Here is a 20,334-nt window from a genome sequence, read left to right as displayed (position 1 = left end):
TTTTTAAGAGCGTATTTTGCGTAACCTGTCGCTCGGTAGCAGAACTAGGCAAGGAATTTTGTGGCGTGCCGGCGAAAGAAAAGTTATTTTGAGGTCGTCAAACGTCTGCTCTTACCGGTTCGATGCGATTCCTCCAAAGTGAGCGATTCCGATGCGTGGGGCTTGAAGTGCCCTGAACCCTTGAGAGGGTCCCCCCTTGAGACGGGAATGACACGGCTGGGCAGGATCTTCTGGTGGGAACGAGCTACATGAAAGCTGTCCCGCGGGAGTAAGCCTTGAGCGGGCGCGCAGTGAACGCACACCTGTTGCCTCGCCGCTGTCATGGCGTTTCTCTGCCCCGTGAGAATACGACGTGGGAAGCGAAAGAAAGGTGAGCCTTTAACTGCAATCGCCTCGAATAGGTCCGCTACGGAAGTGCTCACGAGCAAACCGAGCCAACCGCGAGGTTTGACAAGTCGTGAAAGGGAAAAAAATCCCGAGGCAGTTTCTGTCGTTTGTATCGCTATAGATCGTGTACGTGTAATTGAGTGGTAAATTTTGAACGCATAAATATATTCGTTGTTTCGCCTTCCCCGTTTGTAGGATTCAGAACCTCCTCATGACAGGGCCGTCAACTGTCAGAAAACTAAACTTTTGGTAGTATTTTCGAAATGCGAGCACCTGTCCCGTGTCACGGTTTTTAGAACGCTTGCTACTTTTTTCTGCGTGATTGTTGCATACATTCCCAGATAGTGAAGCCGATCGACTGCACTGTTTGTTGTTCTTGTTGTTGCGTAATTAGGGCTTTGAACCGGTCCGATATCTATGTCAAGCTTGAGGAAGAAACGGAATGCCTGGCGTGCTACTTGTGGGGGCGGGTGATCCCGGCTTTGAGCGATTTTTGTTTTCTTTTGTTTTCTTCCGGAACTGTCGCACATGCTAGACGTTGCATTGACAGCTCATTGCCACCGCAACCTAAATTTGTAGGAAAGCGAGTGGAGTGTTATCGATATTCGTACGTTCATGTTGCGAAAGGCGCCATGAGCGTTGTATTTACGCGGAGGAAAGCTTTGAAAGCCAGGATGGCTAGAGCTCAGCCGCATCGTAGGGCAGAGGCAGATCACAGAAGTATGAACGGCCTCCGGGTCGCCTGTACAATACCAGTAAAGTTTACGGAGCGCTTTCGTTTCCCCTTCACAATTATTCATTTTTCAGCGGCAGCCCCTCACTTCGGTTGAATCAGTGTTGACAGTATGTCGTGTCTTAAATTTGCTGTGCGTCTGCTATGTTTAGGGTACCGTTTTTTGGAGGGATTATTTCTCGTGGACATTGTGTATGTTCAATCGTGGTAGATATTCAGGCAGCAGGTGTATTTCAGATGAAAACTGTGCACTGTAAAGTTGCACAAGTGACAAAATCAGTCATCTCTACAGTGTTCTCGGGTTTGTTTGATTCCCCTTGTCCCGTATCTCTTTTATAATGCCAGTTCTTCTCCTAAGCAATCTACAAATTTGCCCAGACGACCCAAACCACTTCGAAGAGACATTTTGTGCCTGTACTTCTAGATGAAATTCTGTCTGGTCTGTTGCAACCAGGCAGACAGAAAATCTCCCTTGGTAGTTTTCTTAGAGCTTCGTTCCTTGTTGCTGCTACGCCGCACCAGCCCCCCCACCCCACCCATGTGGCGGGCGAGGAAGAGCGAGAGCGCACCAGGGCAGAGGAGGCCAGAGCCCAACAGCAGAAGGTCCAGCCAGGCTTCACGTTGTGGATTTTGTTCCCACACCTGGTGGCAGCTTTGGCTGTAGCTTTGCATGTGCTCTAACCAGGGGTCACCTGGGACTGTCAAAGGCTGGCCCCACCGGTCGGGGGCAGCCCACGTTGGTGGACAGTGTCTTTTGGTGGAGCCCTGCCCTCACCGTGAGCAGATGTGCTTGGGCGGGTCCACATGCCCGGGATGACACCACCACCTGGGACCAGCCAGATGCTCCCTTTCCTGTGCACTTTCTGCTTCCCCTGCTGTGGCTGGCAGTTTTTCCTGCCCGTCCTGTCATTGAATGAGTGACGATTGAGAGGATGGCGGCCGTTTGCCGTCCTCCACTTGAGGCTTTCCCCGCTCTCGCCATACGGTCCACCTGCCCATTTGATGGATCATGGTAGTGTAACCTTCACACGTCAAGTTTTGCTTGTCTCATATGCACGCTCTCAAACTCTTGAGAGACCCATTGGAAGGATTCAGTTGAACAGTGCTTGAGACATCATTTGCTGGGATCACTTACAACCACGCAGAATGAGCATCTACTTTCAGAAAAAGAACATTGCCTTGGAATGGACCACCTGCAAAATCATGGTTTATGTGAGACCAGGAGCTCTTTGCAATCCCTCATGGAGGCACCCTTGCACGTGTGTGGCCTCGACAAGGCTGACAGCTTTGCAGTGACTGTCTGCGTCATGGGTCCGTTTCAGCACCAGCACACCGAAAGGCTTGTCCACTCATTCGCTAATCAGGCCAGCCTGGCTACCCACCCCATGAGCTGCTGCACAGCACTCCTTTTTGGCTTGCACCCTTGGCCCTTCAGTGGTTGAACGCTTTGTTGAATTAGGAGAAAGTATGTGTGCAAACTGGGGTATCTTCTGGTTTTCTATTATGGTGCATCTAGAAAAACCAAAGGAAAAAAGTTTTCTTCAAGTCAAACATTTTGCGAGATACAGAATGTCCACTACAGTGCACAACATGAACACCAGCTTTGGTGGGAGAAAAAATTACCCCACCTTCCCGCGAGGGGAACCCTGTGGAGATGCGACGCATCTTGGGGGTTCACTTGGTGTTTCCGTTGGGTTGATTCTCTAATTGCGTGAAATGTGTGAGGAACGCGTATGATGTATTCTTTATTTCTTTGGCTGGTGCTAGAACGACCGTGGCTATGACGCAACACAATCCACTTTAATCCAATCCAAGCCAAGCCAACCCAATCGAATCCAATCCAATGCCCCTCGGGAGAGAGTGTTCGCTATCGGAGAGGAGAGGGGGTGAGCGGCGGAGAGCGGAGCTCGCGCGGTGAGGAGAATGGGGGAGGGCTGTGGACGGACAACAACGCCGTATGGAGGGACAAGGCGAGTGAATGAGATGCAGTCGCATCTAATATGATTGTTTTTTTTTTTTGTTTTTTTTTTCAGCAGCTTAGCTTTTTCCCACACACTTGTACACTTTAACACAACACTTTGAAAGTGATGCCCGCTACTTGGCATTGTGGCAAAGCAAAAAAAAAAACGCAGCTTTTGTCATCCACACACAAGTAGCCCTTGCACTTTCCACACAGGTATGCGGTGTTGTGCGTGCATCAGCTCATCTTGCATCTCTACTTCGTCACTGGTGTATCCTTCACTCTCAAGGTGTCGGTAGTCACTGCCAGATGGCACGTTTTCGTTAATCAGGACATTGACTTGGTCCTCTGACAACAGGACGTCCGACATTTTCGGCAATTTTGGCAAGTCAAAGATTTAGTTTTAGTGGCTCGCGGCGTCCTATCGAGGACTAAGTAGTAGTGAGTTCCTAAAATGTCGTAAACATCAGAAACAATGAATATGAGGCTACCAGAAGCAAGCGTGACATGGCACACAATACCCACAGTTCTGTAGGTAGCTGTACCCACAATGCATGGTGTCCACTACAGTGGACATAGTATGAAAACAGTTCTGAAGTAGTGTTATTCGCCTTGCTCAGCTGTAATATTTACAGCTGTTGGCTACGAATGTATCCTCTGTCGCGCAACAACGAGCGCACACACCGAATACCGTTTTGGTCTGACTTGTAGTAAAAAAGCAGAGACAAATGTAACTTCGCTGCCGAAGCAGGCAGTTGCTATTTTTGATGCCGAGTTTGGGAAAAATCACAGTATGGGGGTGCCATCTAGTGTGGCAACTGACAACCTCTTTCAGAGGCGTCGGAACTATTTTCCGACTGGAGAGCCCACATAGATTGATATCATCATCGTTTATTTTTATTGAGGACTCATGCATGCACAATATTGCAGGTAAATAGCCTAAATAAATGATCCCAATCACTGACATAAAGCCAAATAAGTACAATCAAATTTTTATGTAACATCACTTGTGTTGGAGAGGAGTAAAAAATCTCTTCACACTCCGTGTGAAAATCAATGCGTCAAAAGTAAATTGAATATTCTCTGTAAATCTACAGGATGCCCCAGTGCCAACAGTTAGCAGACATTATGAGGCACCGTCATTACATTAAGGTAAAGCATAATTTAACATAAGTGATTTAATAGCGAGTGAAGGAGACACCCACGCTTGGAGTTCGCAACAGTGTCAAATGTCAGAACAGCAGGTTGAATCGCACAATTATTCTATTTGTGCAAGCCACCATTTTCGGAACTGTTGGTCTTTCAGTCAGCGAGTTCTTGTTTGACGGGCACCTGCGGAAGTCTACAGATGCCCTTTGACTGGGGGAGTCGTGCTGCCCCATTTGTACATTAGGCGGAGCTGTCGCTCCCCCTGACCTCTTTGTGCTAAAGCAGCACTGCAAGTTGGGCTGGTTAATGCACGATTGAAAAAACTTCAAGGCGCACAAAAAAGGGGGGACAGAGAGGCGCAACACACACAAGCGCTTGTGTGTGTTGCTCCTCTCTGTCCCCGTTTTTTGTGCGCTTTGAAGTTTTCAATCATGAACCTCTTTGTGTACTGTAGTTGCCAATATGCACGGGAGAATCTCCAAGGCACTGCACTTGCTCCAAAAAATGCAGAAATTTCTCCACTGTAGTGGACACCATGCGACAAAGGGTTAATCTGGCCCTTAAAGCGGTGCCAAACAATATTCCATCATTGGTTGAAGCTCCATCAAACAGCACAATTGTACCATTGATCGAAGCTGTCAACCGAAGTGGAACTAACTTGGTTCCACAAAACTTGACTCTAAAGGGTTGAGTAGGGAAGATAGTCCCCTTGGTGGGAGCAGATGACGTTGGGGGTGTCTCCCTTTTGTCCCCTGTGGCGGGGAAGTGTAGTGTGGTTGCCTCCCCCTGTGATGAGAGCAGCCACTGGTGCCGTGCAGAGAGCAATGACAAGCTGTCGACGCCGAGCATCGGCCGCATCACGGGCAGCGCCAGCATCGAGACCCTGGTGCGCGTGGGCATCGAGAAGGAGCACGGCCTGTCGCCGGACTCCAAGGTGGTGGTGCTGCACGACTTCACGCCGTGCGTGGACGACGAGCTGGAGGTGCGGCGGGGCCAGATCGTCAACGTGCTGTACCAGGAGAACGACTGGGTGTACGTGATCGCCTCGGAGAGCGGCAGCGAGGGCTTCATCCCGCACTCGTACTGCGCCCCCTACGGCTCGCAGCTGGGCGAGCTGGCCCTGACGGTGCGCCACAAGAAGCTGCCCCGCGGGGGCGGTGACGACGAGCTGCTCGAGCAGGCCTCCTCGCGGGGCACCCACTCGGTGGACAGCGGCCAGCAGTCGGACGCCGAGAGCCTGGGCCCGGCCCGAGAGCTGCCCGAGCAGCGCGTGCTGCCCCCGCTGCCGGACGTGCACCCCTTCTTCAAGGACCCCGCCGGCCGCTATGTGGTGCTGTACACGTTTGTGGCGCGCGACGAGAACGATGTCAGTGTGGAGCGGGGCGAACTGGTGACGGTGCTGAACCGCGAGGACCCCGACTGGTTCTGGGTGCTGCGCTCCGACGGCCAGGAAGGCTTCGTGCCCAGCGCCTTCGTCTGCCCTGCCATGGCCGACACCGCGCAGGGTGGGTGAGGCCGCTTCGTGCTGTGGACATGCAGTTCAGCGCAGCAAGGGCAAGGGCGGGCGCTGCCCTCGGGCCATCCTTCTTAACACACAATCGGTCGTGCTTGGGCAGTCCGAGAAATATTGTTTTCCTGCCACAGAAAATGACTGATGCTGAAGTGTAGACGCGCAAGTGCTGAAATGCAGAAGTGTGAATGCTGGTACTATCATCCAGAGATTACAGCTCAGATTCGTTGGAGTCCGTCAAAATTTGCCATTTCCGTGGCGCATCGGCAAGCAGCATCAACGCCACAACCAAAACCATGGGTGGGCCTTTAAAATCCCTCTCGTGGCGGAGAAAAGAAACTCGAAAGTGGAACTGATAAAATGCTTCCTTTTTCACCCTTTGGATGGCGATAACTGTCCAGAAGCACCAAAATTTGGATTTGTGTTCGTCGATAACATACTATCGATGGGAATAGGTGTGGTCACGAAAGTGTTAATTCCATTTTATGGGCCCACGGGGCATCGAGCCTGCTGTAGGCATCTCTGCTTACTTTGGCAACCAGATGACATTGCCAAATGGGTCCACACTGAACTTTCTTTTTGTCACCAGCGTATTCGTGCGAGGAAGTCAACAGAGGGGAACAAAATGTAACCAGCCTAAAAAACGTGTGGCTGCTGCGCTGTTCACCTGCAGCCTCTCACCTATTTCACCCAGAGTAAAGTAAGTCAGATTAAGCTTGGGCATGTTAGATGTTGGTAAATGTGCGCTGGTCTTTCTGACATTACATGACTATTGTTGAGCATGAAAAAAGTCCTTGCAGTGTACGGGTAATTTGTGACAGTTATGGCAGCATTGCTGATGTCGAAAATTGGGATTGCGCAGTTTTTTACTTCACGTTAAAGCTGCACCAACCTGTCCAGCAGCAAGTCCGTCTAAATTGTTATTTATCTAGTGGTTTTTTTTTCTTTGCAGGAACAGTGTAGCTGCATTTAGAGATGGAGAGAGAAACCCGGATGGTGGCTTTAGAGGAGATGAGGCTACGAGAAACAACTGCCTTGCCTGTTTTGTCCAAGTTCTTTGTTCTACCCCTGACAAATTTTATTGACTTGCGCAATCTTTCTCCCTCCTCTCCCGGCCCCACAGTTCTATTTTTGTGTCAGTCCCTAGCACCCTTCACCCCCCCCCCCCCCCCCCCCCCCCCCCATTTTCCTACACCCTACTTTATTTTTTAAACACACTGTTAACCCTAATCTGAGGGTCATTACTGGAAGGGAGTGCATCAGGCATGAAAACTGACATCAAGGAACTTTGGAGTAACAAAAGACCAAAAGCATGCACGAAAGCACACACAGATCGTAGAACGCTATTGAAGTCTTCAAATAAGAATGGGCATGGTATAACTGTCGAGGAAGGTTCAGTGCATTCAGCAGTGCGTGCACGCCGACCTGTCCACCAGCGCTGATGCGCCTACGCTTCCTCCCTCCCTGGTTCCAGAGAGCCCGAGCGCCATGCACGGATCCCTGCCGGCCAGCGGTGGCGGTGGCGGTGGCGGCCACGTCAATGGCCACCACGCCAACGGCCACCACGGCGGAGGCGGGGCAGGCGGAGCGGCTAGTCCGGCGGAGGAGCTGCGCTTCCACGGCAGCGAGCTGGTGATGCTGTACGACTACAAGGCCCAGGCACCCGACGACCTGACAGTGCGCCGGGGCGACTGGGTCTATGCCGACCTGGCCAACCAGACCGTCGAGGGCTGGCTCTGGGCCTACGCACCCAAGGTGCACAAGTACGGCTTCATCCCCAAGGCCTATGCCCGGCCGCCCGCCATGACGTCGCTCTGACCCCCTCCTTGCAGCACAGCTCCCGGCAGTACGAGGTCGGTCCCGGCCGTGGGGGCTGCTGTGTCGGAGCGCGTTAACGATCCCCGGGTGGTCGAAATTGATTTGGGTCCTAGCCCAGCTGTAGCTTCAGTCTGTCGAACCCCCAAAATTTGAAAGTTTTCTTGAAGTCAGTGGCTGCTCCGTCTGGGTAGTACTCGGGACATGTCGAGGCACACAGCTTTGTTGCCTACAGGACTATGGCCACTGCTTGCCACTTGCCCTGGCTCGCCTTGGGGGATTTTCCTTGGCTAATTGGCAGAAGTGGGTGTTGCTATTCTCCAAAAAAAGCCTTTAAAAGTGTGCAGCCGGAGAAATTTGGGCAGTTAGCCCCAGGCCGTACTGTTTTTCTGCAACCACTGGGAAGCTTGCTTGGGTGATTTTTCACTTGCTTCTTTGTTATGTCTTCAACTGAATCAAATGCGTTTTGTGATGATCTGCGGAATGGAATGTGTGGGTGGGCTATTTGGTGGGCCTCCTGGTACGTGTTGTCAGGCACCAGTCTTGGTGATGCTGAGAATGGGAGAGAGGTTCTCCCGTCTCGTGGCACTTTGACCAGCAATCTCTTTGGCCTTCTCTCCTTATCCTGTGCGGGAATTTGGCATTGAGCGTGTGCTTACGGTATTTCATCCGCTTCACCTGAGTCTTCAGTGGAACTTCGAAGTATGTCACTGCTCAAAGGGCTCTCCTAGCCGGAGGCCAGGTTTCCCACCCGGCCTTGCAATAAGGGACAATCTCATTTGACAGCATTCTGTCAAGGGGGTTGGGTTTCAGCGCGCAAGTTTTTGCTGCCAACAAGGAAGCCATATTTTTGTGTCACTGGCATGCACCTGAAATTATGTTGTGAAAATATTTTCCTGCTGGGGGAAACAAAAATAGCCATGCCGAGGCCCATGCCAGTGCTGTACTGCAGGTGGCACAGGTGAAATGTCTGCTTGGACTGGAAAACATGAACGTAATCTCGCAGCACCACCAGTGTCCCAGGGGTGCTCAGGAACTGGCTTTTAAAATCATCCAGCGGGTCACAAATTGGTGCAAGCGGGAGTATTTTAGAGCCGTCGAGCGCCTTGTGCTCTACTGTCCTACCTCAAACTTGCAGTGGAGATTTCCTCAGTTTTAAATAAATTAGGTGTGTTCTTTTTACTTGTGGTTTCATTGTGGACTTTGACCATCCATTATTTGACTATAGCATAGGTCCAATGGCCTAGTTTTTTTGTAACGGGGAAAATGTGCGTTTGCAGCCACTGCATTGACTATGTAGTGACGTTGCAGTGCTTTGCAATGCATTTGCGTGTCAACCTCCAGATTTTTGTGTTGACCTATTAGGCTATTACGTAATGTCAGCTTTTTGTTTGTTCATGCACAGGTGTTGTAAAAGGTAAACATGCTAGCTGTTGACTAAGTTTAGCCCTGTGGACTGGCCAGTCATCATAGTCCAGGTCGGGAAATTGGTGCCAAGCATACTGCGAGAGAAGGGGAATTTTCGCGTGCACTTTTCTCCCTGAGAAATGCACATAAATTGGCTGGAAAAACTTGGAACATGGCCAGGCGTTTTTAAGGACAACTGCACTGAAAATTTGACCTCTTGACCACCCTATTTCCATAAAGTCTGCCTAGAAAGACTGCAAGATACAAAATATGACTGCTGGAGTATGCCCGTGCACAGTGCAAGCAACCAGCAAAAATTGGCGATAGTAAAGCTGCAATTGAGAACAGCGCAGCGGTTCGGCCAGGCTAAAGTGACGTTGCAGCCAACAAGTGAATGTCCAGAAACTGCTTTTTCTGGCTGGCCAGACGACAAGCACTCAGCCGGCCAGCGTATCACCTCCGCTTCATGGGTATTTGCACAATTCACCGTCAGGTGCAGCATTGTCTGCGACAAAGCTATTTCAAGCATTTCTTGCTGATTAACAATGCCACCAGTCATGTCCCAGTTGGTGTGAACGTATGTACACTCGTGGACAAGTGAAAAGCGATCACAAAAATATGACCCCCAACACACAAATAGTGCGATTTCTTTTCATGGCTTAGTTGCAGAAACAAAGTTTGGAAATGTGGCTTTCTAATGTACCAACAGCACACCATTATTGGACCACCACAAGCGGTATTTTTCAATTTTGCATGTTCTGGTTCGCATTTTCGTGTTCACATTTCATTTGTCCATGACTGTACTATACACTCAAAATTAGTTTGGCCAAGGTGAAATTTTAGTGCAGTTGGCCTATAACTTGGTCGAGGTAATTAGAAAATGCATACTACTTACTTCAGTGACCCTTTAGTGCTGCTTACGTACACTGCTCTTTAAAGCCGTACAATTGGCTGTGATACCGTATCACAATGCGTACTTTCTGTGCTTCTAGGTGCTTGGGCTACATACCTCATATGCCATAATGCAGTTCAAGCTTACTACAACGAATCACTGCAGTAGTGAGGACTTCATTGCTTCAGGGAGAGTTTCTGTTCCCCATGTGTGTTTGTAACTGTCTCATGGGAAAACGTTAACCTGTTTAGGGTGGCCTACCGTGAAGCAACGTGAATCAAGGGTGGGGTAGCACTTGTTTGTGTCACCACCACTGGTCAGAGCCCACTTCTTACCACTCTGTGATAAAACTCTGCTTAATGGCCATCACAAACTGAAAGGGAATGGCTTTGTGTAATGCTTTTGTAGCTTTTCTTGGGTGTGTGCTGTCCACGGGTCCTTCATTTTTTTGTTGAGCTTGCTGCTTGCCTGGATGGGGCCGTTTATACCTATTTATCAGATGGGCGGACAGTGCCAGTGGCTTCCCAGCTTTCTGGCTGCGCCTAGCTATCCGGGTGGCGTGTGAATGAATGTGTTCATTCCCTCCGGCCATTTTGCTTGACCTTATGATGCTGGATGTGTGACGAGATTCAGCTTTCTCTCGTTCAACAACTGGAGATTCAGCTTTCCGAGAGCCAACAACTGGCTAAGCAAGTGTCAGTTTTTATGGTGACAAACCGTTTGTAGTCCTTAGGTGAAACTGTACCGTTCTCACAGGAAAAGGTCACTCTTTTGAGATGCATCGCACACCAAGATTGCACACATCGTCAAAAAAAAAAACGTGTTGGAAATGCGTTCTTCACAGAGAACAGACGTTTTTAAAGCAATCACAAAATCCTAGTCTTATACAGCAGCAGGTGGGATCACCACGGAATGGTGTCCATACAACACGAAGGCATGAAATGGTGGGAGCAGCACTGCAACTTGGTAGCCCCAGGTGGCTGCCCACCACTGTTTAAAATAGATCTGCCCGCAATAAGGTTATCGTCAGCATCACGTTAGGTTGCTTTTTGTCTTCTTCGTACTGTGCTCCTTTTTCATTGTGCGCCGTTATAGCACTTCACAGCCGGACTTGACTCTTTTTCCGCGCTCCACTTACGGCTTTCGCAATCCCAGCTCGGTGCATGGGATTTTTTCTGACGCATAGTTAGGGGGGCGACCGCACGAGGGCAGCACCACGTCGCCGCAAGGCAAGAGCAGGTGCAGCTTGAGCGTCGACAACATAACCAGTGCGCTTTCTCGGCGGCATTTCCGCATGAATTGGGGTAGTTGCTGTAAGTGATGTGTCGCAGATTTCTTATGATATATAAACGAGATATACTCGAGGCATTTGCTTACGTAATATGATAAGAGCAAAAGTTTGTGTATGTATATTCGCTTGCAACATTCCTGACTTGAGGCACCGCGTGACAAATAAATTTTTTATTTTGTGCCAAGCTTTATACAATTTGGCGAAAGTAGCAGATTTCGTATAACTATACCTGAATAAAAAAAGCAACAAACCCCGCAATAACTGCCTAATGTAGACGCGTAAAACGCCAAAAATTACACCAAGGACGAAGGAGGATGAGAGGGACAAGCGCTACTACCAACTGGCATTTATTCGTTGCCCAGGGATGCAGGTTCAATTCCCAGCCGCCACAGCCGTCTTTCTGGTGGAGACGAAAAGCGAACGCACCCTTGTGTTCAAGATTTTGGGCGCACGTTAGAGATCCACAGGTGGTCAAAATTAATCCAGAGCCCTCTTCAACGGCACACCTCATTGCCTGTGTAGCGTCGGCGCATTAAACCCCATAACCAATCAGTCAGCATGCATTCGTAAAACCGTCATATATTACACAATAAATGTGCACATCAGCAAAAAATTAGACTCCACAGCGTATATACCCATCTGTCAGGCGACCACATGACAATATTTTTTGACACAGCTCGTGTTCTTACAGATAGCTAGGCAGCAGCCGACAATTGTGTGACACCCGGTACCACAAAACAAAAACAAAAAAAAGGCAGAGAAAGCTGGCTGCGGCCGTTCGGAATTAAGGGGGAAGATAACGCAATTTATATGGCCGATAAACCCAAAGACAGCATACTTATGCAAGCGTGACCCACTTAAAATGTTTCAGTGGTTTCTTTTGCGAGCTGGTTTTTATGCTCTGCTATCCCTACAACCTCGTTAAAGAGGCGTACATTTGCATTTCCGGCAGTGTGAACTGAGCTGCCCAGTGCAACGTTACTAGATTGCCCAGTGTGCCCATTCTTCACGTCCCGCAGATGCTCCCGCAAGTGCACGTTCAAGCATCGCGATGTCTGCCCTACGTATTTGTGACCGCACGGTACAGGGATTACACGTCTACGATGCAATACAAATCTGCACAATACAGCCCATCAGGCAACACGTGTCCTGAAAAATTAAACGGTAGAAAAAATACATAGGCAGACTAGTTGTCCAGTTTTCTGGAACTATAATGTTCCGATCCGTCGTTTACAGATTTTAAAAAATTTTTTTCTTGTGAGCTGTGTTTGCACCCCGCTGTGCGAGTTTTGCATAAAAAATGGTGAGGCCTGAATGTTATTGCAGCTTGGCAATATTATTTCGCAAATCGTAAATCCGATTGCTGAGTGGATAGCAGGTCAACGATGAGGCTTCAACTGAGCAAATAATGCTAGCTTGTTCGAAGGCAACGGCTCTACCATAAGGCGCTCACTATGTGAGTGTACCGATTTCCGGTCCTTGAATTGAACCTGCAGAACACCAAGCCGTTTCTCCACAATGTGGCTGATCTTCAAGACTTCTTTTCGTGACGCCGCCATTAGTTTTCGCAGCTATGAGTGCTGGCCATTGTTACTAGGTTGGCAGCTGGAAGCGTACTGAAAAGCAGTGCATGGCAGCATATTCACCGCAGGACGTGCAGCCATCACCAATTGCCACCCATGTGGCAGTACCCAGCGCTGTGGCGCACACACTGTGCCTGGGAACGCACTTGGCGGCGGCAGGCAGCAAGGCGCCCCAATGCGAAGGCCGTAAGGGGAGCGCGGGAGGAGGAGAGTCGAGTCCGGCCGTGAGCACTTATACACTTGCGATCTTGCCTTCCCGCCATGATTACGAGCCAAGAACGACTGCGTTATAGTCGAACTCACCTGATGACATGAGGGACAACAGCACTTTTGTTTCTGCTTTTGCACTTTGATTGATTGTAGGGTTTAACGCGCCGACGCAACGCAGGCAGTGAGGTGCGCCGTAGTGGAGGGCTCGATTAATCTTGACCACCTCGGGATCTTTAACATGAGCCGAAATGTCGGACACACGGGCGTTTTTGCTTTCTGCTTCCACCAGAAAAGTGGCCAGGAATCGAACCCGCGTCCTCATGCTCAGCAGCACACCTTAGCCACTGAGCCACCGCAGCGGGTTGCTATTGCACTTTGAAACTGCTTTCTTCATTGGATGCAACTTTTTGCCCCCCCTCATATGCCTTGGCTCTAAGCAACTTGAGTGCTTCATGTTCACCTGGTGCTTTATCGAAACAACAGTGCAGAGTTTTGTTTGCTGCGAGTGAACTTGGCAAATGCTGCTATGCAACCAAACTTTTTCATGGCCTTAGAGGCAATGATTCTGGTAGCATAAGCCGTTTGTTTTTTAAAAACTGTGACACAAAAAGATGTGGTGTTACTTGCCTTAAATGTGATGAATCTCTCGTAGAACACTGCCTTTTATGGCCCTTCCTCATGTGGTTATATGAAAATTTTTATAGCTTCCATGGTCCCTTACAAACGTGTCAACTTTCTCCTGTGCCATGTGATGTCATTACCTTGTGGGTGAAGATTCTGTACAATGAGTGAATGTTCTGCAGTGACTGTATATTTATATGCACGATTTACCTTCATGAAGCGTTGACAAGCACAGTGTGTGTGCTGTATGTATATAAGACGGTGGGGACGACCCCACTCTTTCAGTGGACTCTGCCGCTACTACTGCCAAACCTGTGAATGCAAACTGTGAATGCACTGAACTGCCATGCATTACAGCGCTAATAAAAGGAAATTTTTGCTCCTTGCTTCTTCCCGTCCTGTGCAAGCGTAATGACAGGGTCCTCTCGTGGCATTACTTGCTTTTGGGCAGTCATGTGCAAGTTTTTTTTCCTGCTGTCATTTTGCGTCCGTGCTGACACCGTGCTGTAGAAAAAATTTTACACGGTTTGAAGAATCGCGCATAGCCTGCACTCCTTGTCGTCTTCTCTCCGTTTGTGTCTATATGCGTTGCTACCTTTAAAGTGTGCACCAACACGCCCAGTTTTCTTCACGTCCACTTTATTCACTGTGGCTTTAAATGGAACCCAAGTAGAAGCACCAGTGCACTACGTTTTCCCACAATCGCCCCCACCCAAGGCTGGAGACACCGCAGCGTCCTTGGGACAAGACGCCCATCACTCGGTGTGCTTGATCTTGTCCAGGACGCCTTCGCACTCGGTGCTCCTGCGTTCCTCCTCACTGAGCGCAAACCTCTCCTCCTGAGTGCGTATCCACTCCAGGGCCCGGTGCTTCTCCTCCAGAAAGGCCGCCCGCTCGGCCCTGAGCTTCTGGTGGAAGGCCTGCATCTTCTCCTCCTTGAGCTTGTCACAGTACTCGCGCGTCAGCCTCCGCAGGTCACCCTTCTTCGAGACTGGCAGCGTCACGCGGTGCATGGGAGCCGGCACATATGTCACCTGCAGCGCTCGCGAGACAAAGTGGAACCGCTCGCGGTCGTACCGGTGCAGGTACTTCAGCAGCCGGTTGCGCTTCTGGATCTTCTGGCAGAGGGCGTCCTTGAGGTCTTTGCGCTGTGAAAGGGGATGCAAAGCAATTCTTTGGCACCCGAGCATACTCGTCTGTTCGGGTGATGCAACAGGAAACCACACTGCCTTGCTCTCGGGCGTTGATAAGCTAGCTCTCTCCTCGGGATCAATAAAAAAGAGTGCCGCCATTAGGAGCTGTGCGAGCCCACAAGACAGCCGCTCTCCTCACTTCCGTTATTTTCCACTGCAGTGGAGTAGCTTCGTACTGTGTAGGCCCATATAATTCCTGCTGTGAGAGCAGCCCAGGACTGCTGGCAAGCTAGGTTTGGACTAACAAATGGAAGAGTGCTATTTATTCAACCATAAAAACTTGCCTTATTTTGCTCCGCTACCTTGTGCGTTCCTAGAGCAGTTGCAACACTACAGATAATTATTGTGCACACATAATTTGCTCCTCAATGCTAATTGTATTCCCTGGGTGCATTCAGCGGTTAATGGGTTCCACGACATAATACAAACGGAGCACACGTGTTTTATAGCATGTTCAGATCTCTGTTGACTTGCACACACAGTGTGAAAGGGGTGACGCTACGTAGAAGTTGCTCCAGGTAACTAAAGTGCCAACAAATGTTTGCCTTTGCTGCTGAACCTGACATCCGGAGAAACAATTCCGGTGAAAAGCACCACAAACATGCCCAAAGCGGTGGAACCTCGACACAGCAAGACGCACGCATTCTGCCTACTACTCAGACCAGCGGAAACCTACTCCGCCGATGTGTGCCTTATGGCTTGTATCCACTGGCGAGGCACGCATGCTGGCAACCCTGTGAGTGCACCGTTAGTGGTTACGTCGGGCTCCGCGGGATGGCGGTACTTGCCCGTGCTAAGCACATGATGTGTGCGGGACGCTCCAAACTCTACCCCCCCCAAATGCAAAGTAATGCCCCGAGTCCAATGTGAGTGCAATCAATAACATCTCTGTTGACAGCACCATTGAGAATCGAATGGAAACAGCAGACGATGCACGCCGGTGGTCCTTTGACGTGCGGGCGCAGTGGCACAAGCCACGCCATGTCCGTGGCCGTTTCCAGTGTTGCCAAGTGAAAAAATTGACAGCTGCACTTTTCAATGAACACCACCTCTACTAACCCTTGGGAACTGGTGAAACAATTCTTTATATTTTCTGACCAAAAAGGTCTTGTGAGCCACTGAAAAAAAGAGAAGCCAAAAAAATTTATTAGGAGTACACTTCGATGAGAACCATCATCGTGCCAAAGTAAAAAGTTGTGGTGACTCGTGAAACTTGCCAACACGCTGGTATCATTTGTCTGAATGGTTGTCTCCACTCACAAAAACCATACAGGATGATTTCAGGAACTCTTTGCTTACCTTTGTACTCGAAAGAATTGAAATCGTATGGGTGCCTCTGGCAACGCTTCAGAAATTCATATTTTTTGGCCTCGTGAACTTGCCTCTGTTAAAGGGAGGAGCATGTAACATATTCTACAACTGAAAAAAACTGAATACAACACGCTCTAATGTCCGATTGCAGCCACTCACCGGGCTTCCAAGTTGCAGGCTGAAGACTCGTTTGACCTCCGGTGATGCCCTATACGTTAACAAGAACGACACAAGTTAGCATTTTGTGTGATTGTGCATGAAAGGTTTCGGCCGACCACTGACAGCTAACAGCCAAACCTTGTAAGTGAAGCAGCTGTGAGGCTCCAAACATGCAAGTGTGCGCACACACATAATTTCATTGAACTACGCAACGCTGTAGCTTGCATGACAGTATGGAGAGAATTGGTAACGTTTAAATGCGGCAGCATTAAGTGGCCAGCGTGTGTGGCAGAAGCATAGCTCCAAACCGTCCATTGGCTGCGACGCGTTCCACAGCGCACTCTGTGCAACATCACCCATAGCGCACTGCCAGCCGCAACTGAGGGAGCACTCAGCGGCAGTATTGCTTCTGAACTTGAAACTCGTAAGAGGTGCTTAGGTGTGCTCAGAATTATTCGTTTGTCAAAAGTTTCGTTGCTTTGTGCCACATCGGCTGGGACTTTTTATTAACAATATCAAACCGCCCCTCATAATCTTGTCCTTAGAAATTATGCCTATCAAAGAACCGCAGGAATTTTCAGGTGCATAATTTGTGCAGACACCTGGGAAGCCATGCTTGGCCTAACTTGGTAAGCAATCATCATTGATCAGTTCTGATCTGACATTTGCAACTGGCAAATATTTACGCAGTTGCTGCCTGCGAAATGGACGTAAACGGCCAGTGACAACCAGCCCACACTTATCTGCCCTTTCTGTCTGACTCACCAGATTTCAAGCTGGCCGTTTATGGGCCCTGTGAATAAGGGACCACCCCGTCGGAGGCCGCCTCAACGGTGACTTCATTGGCTCAAATAAAGTTGTATCTATTGATCTATCTATCAAGCCGCACTGTATAGTTGTTTTTCTTTCTTTCAGAGTGTAACGTCATCGTATAGCCTTTGTTATCACTTCTAGCTTGAGTGGTGAACCAACCAGAGCAGCCTTTCTGTATTTTTTTTTTCTTTTCATTTCTGCGCATTTGAACTTGTAATATTTTTTTTACACAATCACGGCACGAGGAGACAGATGCGAGTCCTCGGGTCTCTCCTTATTTGCCTTACCATTTCTGAGGGGGAGGGGGGTCACTTTTAAGTTAGTCCCACCACCGAGGTTTTCCGCTGTAAACAACTACTTTTTTCTATGTCTGCGCGGTTGCGTTAATGTCTTTCATGAAGCATTCACCAACGAACACTGATGCACCAAGGATAGTGATTGCTTAAGCAACAACGACACCTGGACAACTCATTCCCTCGCCTACGCAACTGTGAGCAACTTGGTCTCTTTTATTTGCCTGCCCAGAGCAGCTTTGGGCAGTTCCTGGGCAGCCCGAAACTGCTCCCGCTATAGAAATCCTATGGGCAAATAAAATACGGAGCTGCATTGAGCAGGCAAATATAAGAGACTACGCACTGATGAGCAAGGGGGGAAAAAACAAGACAAAGGCCGCAAAACGCACGTCTTCAGCTCGTCAGACAGTTCGAATCCGGATAACGGCATGGCCGGGTCAGTCGGTCCCGTGTCCTGAACGAGGTCCCCTGCGAACGATGGCCGTCAGAGAGCAACACGCCGTTGTGGCGCAGCTTCCGGAGACGCGAAACATACCAGACTTGGCGATGATGTCGAGAGGAGCCGGGTACGACCACTCGTAGGGCAGGTAATCCGTGGGCCATGACAATATCTTCCTGTTCCTGAAACGCCTGGAAACGTGCACGGGTGGGCCGGGGCATGCCCGCCGGCACAACACGGAGTCGGGCTGGCTGCGATCGGCGGCCGCTGCCGTGTGCACTGCGGCCCATGTAGTGCCCTCAGAAACCGACAGCTTGGAAAAAAGCGACCTCAGGGCGCTCACAGAGCCCGACAGCCGTACAAAACTACTCATACTGATGTCAAACTATGCCAACGGGCGCCCTACATCACCTCACGAATGTGCGCGGACATCTTTCTTACGAAACGGTATGACGGTATATGATCATGATGATGATGACGACGACGACGACCACAAAAAAGTTGTACAAAATAGACATGAAAAGTCCCAATAGTTCAACAAAAATGAAATTGACTTCATTGCAAGTGACACTGCCCCCTGCGTTGGGGCAAGCCATAAAGTTCCTTAATAGCATCTTCGATAAACCGCACCGGTGCGTTATGGTCGAAACGTCGAAACCATGTCGAAACATGCGATGGTCGAAAGAACCATGGAAAGAACCATAACTGGAGTTAAGGGACCTTAACTGGAGTAGGGTCGGCGCGCCGCCGCGCCAACAGCATAGAGAAATAAAAAATTTTCTTTCTCTATGATTTCATGATGACATGGAGGAAAGAATACCAAGAATACTCCATGATGATGCGGCGGCACTGCTGTCTGCTGTCGTTTCTGAGGCAGCTCCGAGGCTACAGTGAACTAGTTTTCACTATACCGAGGCTGCTTCACCGCAAGTTTTGCCGCTACACCGTTTTGTAGACGGAAACACGCTACCGCGCGCGTCCGTTCGCCTCTAGCTGTTACGTCGCAGCGGGAATTTCGCTCATTTCTTACTAAAAGTGCCATTTGATTAGAAGATTATGTCTATCGATTAAGCGGCCAAACATGGTTCTGGTGGCACAGTTAGAAATTTTGCAACTAGTGCATCTAGTTACGAATGCAGGAACTTCTCGCAGGATGCAGAAAAGAAACTTCCGATAGCGGAGACAAACGAGGGCTAGAATCTCAAATAATAATGAGATATTGCCCAAGCTTATGTAAAAAAAAACACTTCACATTCCTTTTCATTTGGATATACGTTGCTTGTATTGTTACATATGTACGAAGAAATTTAGGTCAAACAGCGCGTGCCACAAGTTGTATGCAAAAATATCGCACACGCTTGCGATACTGCTACTGAAATTGAACTATTATTAACTGTAATAAAAATACGGCACATACGTACCAGTCTGTATTCGTCCGTCGCGACGGGGCTGACGAGGCAGCGGTGCCGACGGCTTGGCGTTCGTCTGTTGTGGCTATCGCGGAATGGTCGCTTTCCGGTCCATCCGCGTATCCCACAACTCCTGCCGCTCGTGCACTTAGAAGCATTGAGCGTTCAAGTGGTGTGAGGTTGTTAAATGCAAGCCCGAGCTTCTCGGCGAGAGTTTTGTTCTCCGGATCAGGCGATTCCATGACTAGGGCTGCGGGTGCACTAGGTTTTACTAGTATTTTTAAAATGGCCGCCGTGTCGGTTTCGTCACGAGTTCCGGTTCCTGTTTGATTCCCGCGTGTGGGTACTATATGGAGTCGACATACTAAGTATGTTTCATAAACCGGCTCGTATGATGCCATTGTTCACGTCACGAAATGTGCAATTTAGCGGGAGATTTAAAATGTTGTTTTAAATTGCCTTATTTCTCAGTGAATAAAGCATCATTTGCTTCCGGGAAAGCGCTTAGGGTACTATGAAACACCTAATCTTTCGAATAAAGCAAACTTTTGTTTTCACTTCATGGCTCCTTTGAAGACTCATGTACGTAGACGTATACACAGGTAGACTATAGGTACACAGCTCCAGGTTGTCTGAATTCATTCCTTCCCCGCTAGGGCATTCCTTGTAATCGTGTCAGGTATATTATACACGCAAATATAAAATCTTGATTCAGTACATAAAACGTCATTAAAATTACAGTATAGTGACTATCAGACCTAGCAAAACACGTTTTTAAAACATTTCGTACAAGTAACATCAAGAAGCGCGTAAAAATAAACTCAGAATATTCATTTTAATGCTCTTTTCTACACTTCGCCTCGGAACTATTAGGGGCCGTGCCTATGAATTCAAGCCCGAGCCTAGCCCGGGCCCATGGAGTCGAGCCCGAGCCCGGCCCGGGCCCGCGGCATTGAGCCCGGGCCCGCCGATAATCGACTTCGGGCGGCCCGGCCCGGCCCGCGGTTCGGGTCGGGCACGGGCTTTCGGGCCGGCCCGGGCCCGTGCAGTGCTCTACGACCCGTACCCGCTACCGAACATTTCTGAGACGCTGTCAGAGCTAGGCTCCACCAAGTTTTTTACAGTCGTTGATATGGCTTCCGGTTATTGGCAGATAGAA

At 49.3% G+C, this 20,334-nt stretch overlaps 2 protein-coding genes across 2 annotated transcripts; one reads left to right on the top strand and one right to left on the bottom strand.

Annotated features, from left to right (window-relative positions):
• The first annotated feature begins 66 nt into the window (after positions 1-66).
• On the top strand, positions 67-13,940 carry Dlish (Dachs ligand with SH3s). The gene is made up of 3 exons (XM_077685566.1): positions 67-370; positions 5,048-5,734; positions 7,214-13,940. The coding sequence occupies exons 1-3, from the start codon at positions 322-324 to the stop codon at positions 7,555-7,557; spliced, it is 1,080 nt and encodes a 359-aa protein (XP_077541692.1). The 5' UTR covers positions 67-321; the 3' UTR covers positions 7,558-13,940.
• A 240-nt stretch (positions 13,941-14,180) lies between these two features.
• Positions 14,181-18,235, bottom strand: Bonsai (28S ribosomal protein S15, mitochondrial). The gene is made up of 6 exons (XM_077685567.1): positions 17,863-18,235; positions 17,717-17,795; positions 16,222-16,270; positions 16,051-16,135; positions 15,811-15,869; positions 14,181-14,706 (listed from the first exon to the last, which is right to left on the bottom strand). The coding sequence occupies exons 1-6, from the start codon at positions 18,137-18,139 to the stop codon at positions 14,314-14,316; spliced, it is 942 nt and encodes a 313-aa protein (XP_077541693.1). The 5' UTR covers positions 18,140-18,235; the 3' UTR covers positions 14,181-14,313.
• Positions 18,236-20,334: the final 2,099 nt, after the last annotated feature.

The sequence above is a fragment of the Haemaphysalis longicornis genome, unplaced genomic scaffold, assembly GCF_048455015.1.
Source record: "Haemaphysalis longicornis isolate Haplotype H1 unplaced genomic scaffold, Haemaphysalis longicornis Haplotype H1 scaffold_9, whole genome shotgun sequence".
NCBI lineage: Eukaryota > Metazoa > Arthropoda > Arachnida > Ixodida > Ixodidae > Haemaphysalis > Haemaphysalis longicornis.
Note: the sequence above shows the minus strand (reverse complement) of the source record. Positions and strands in the feature narration are given on the sequence as shown.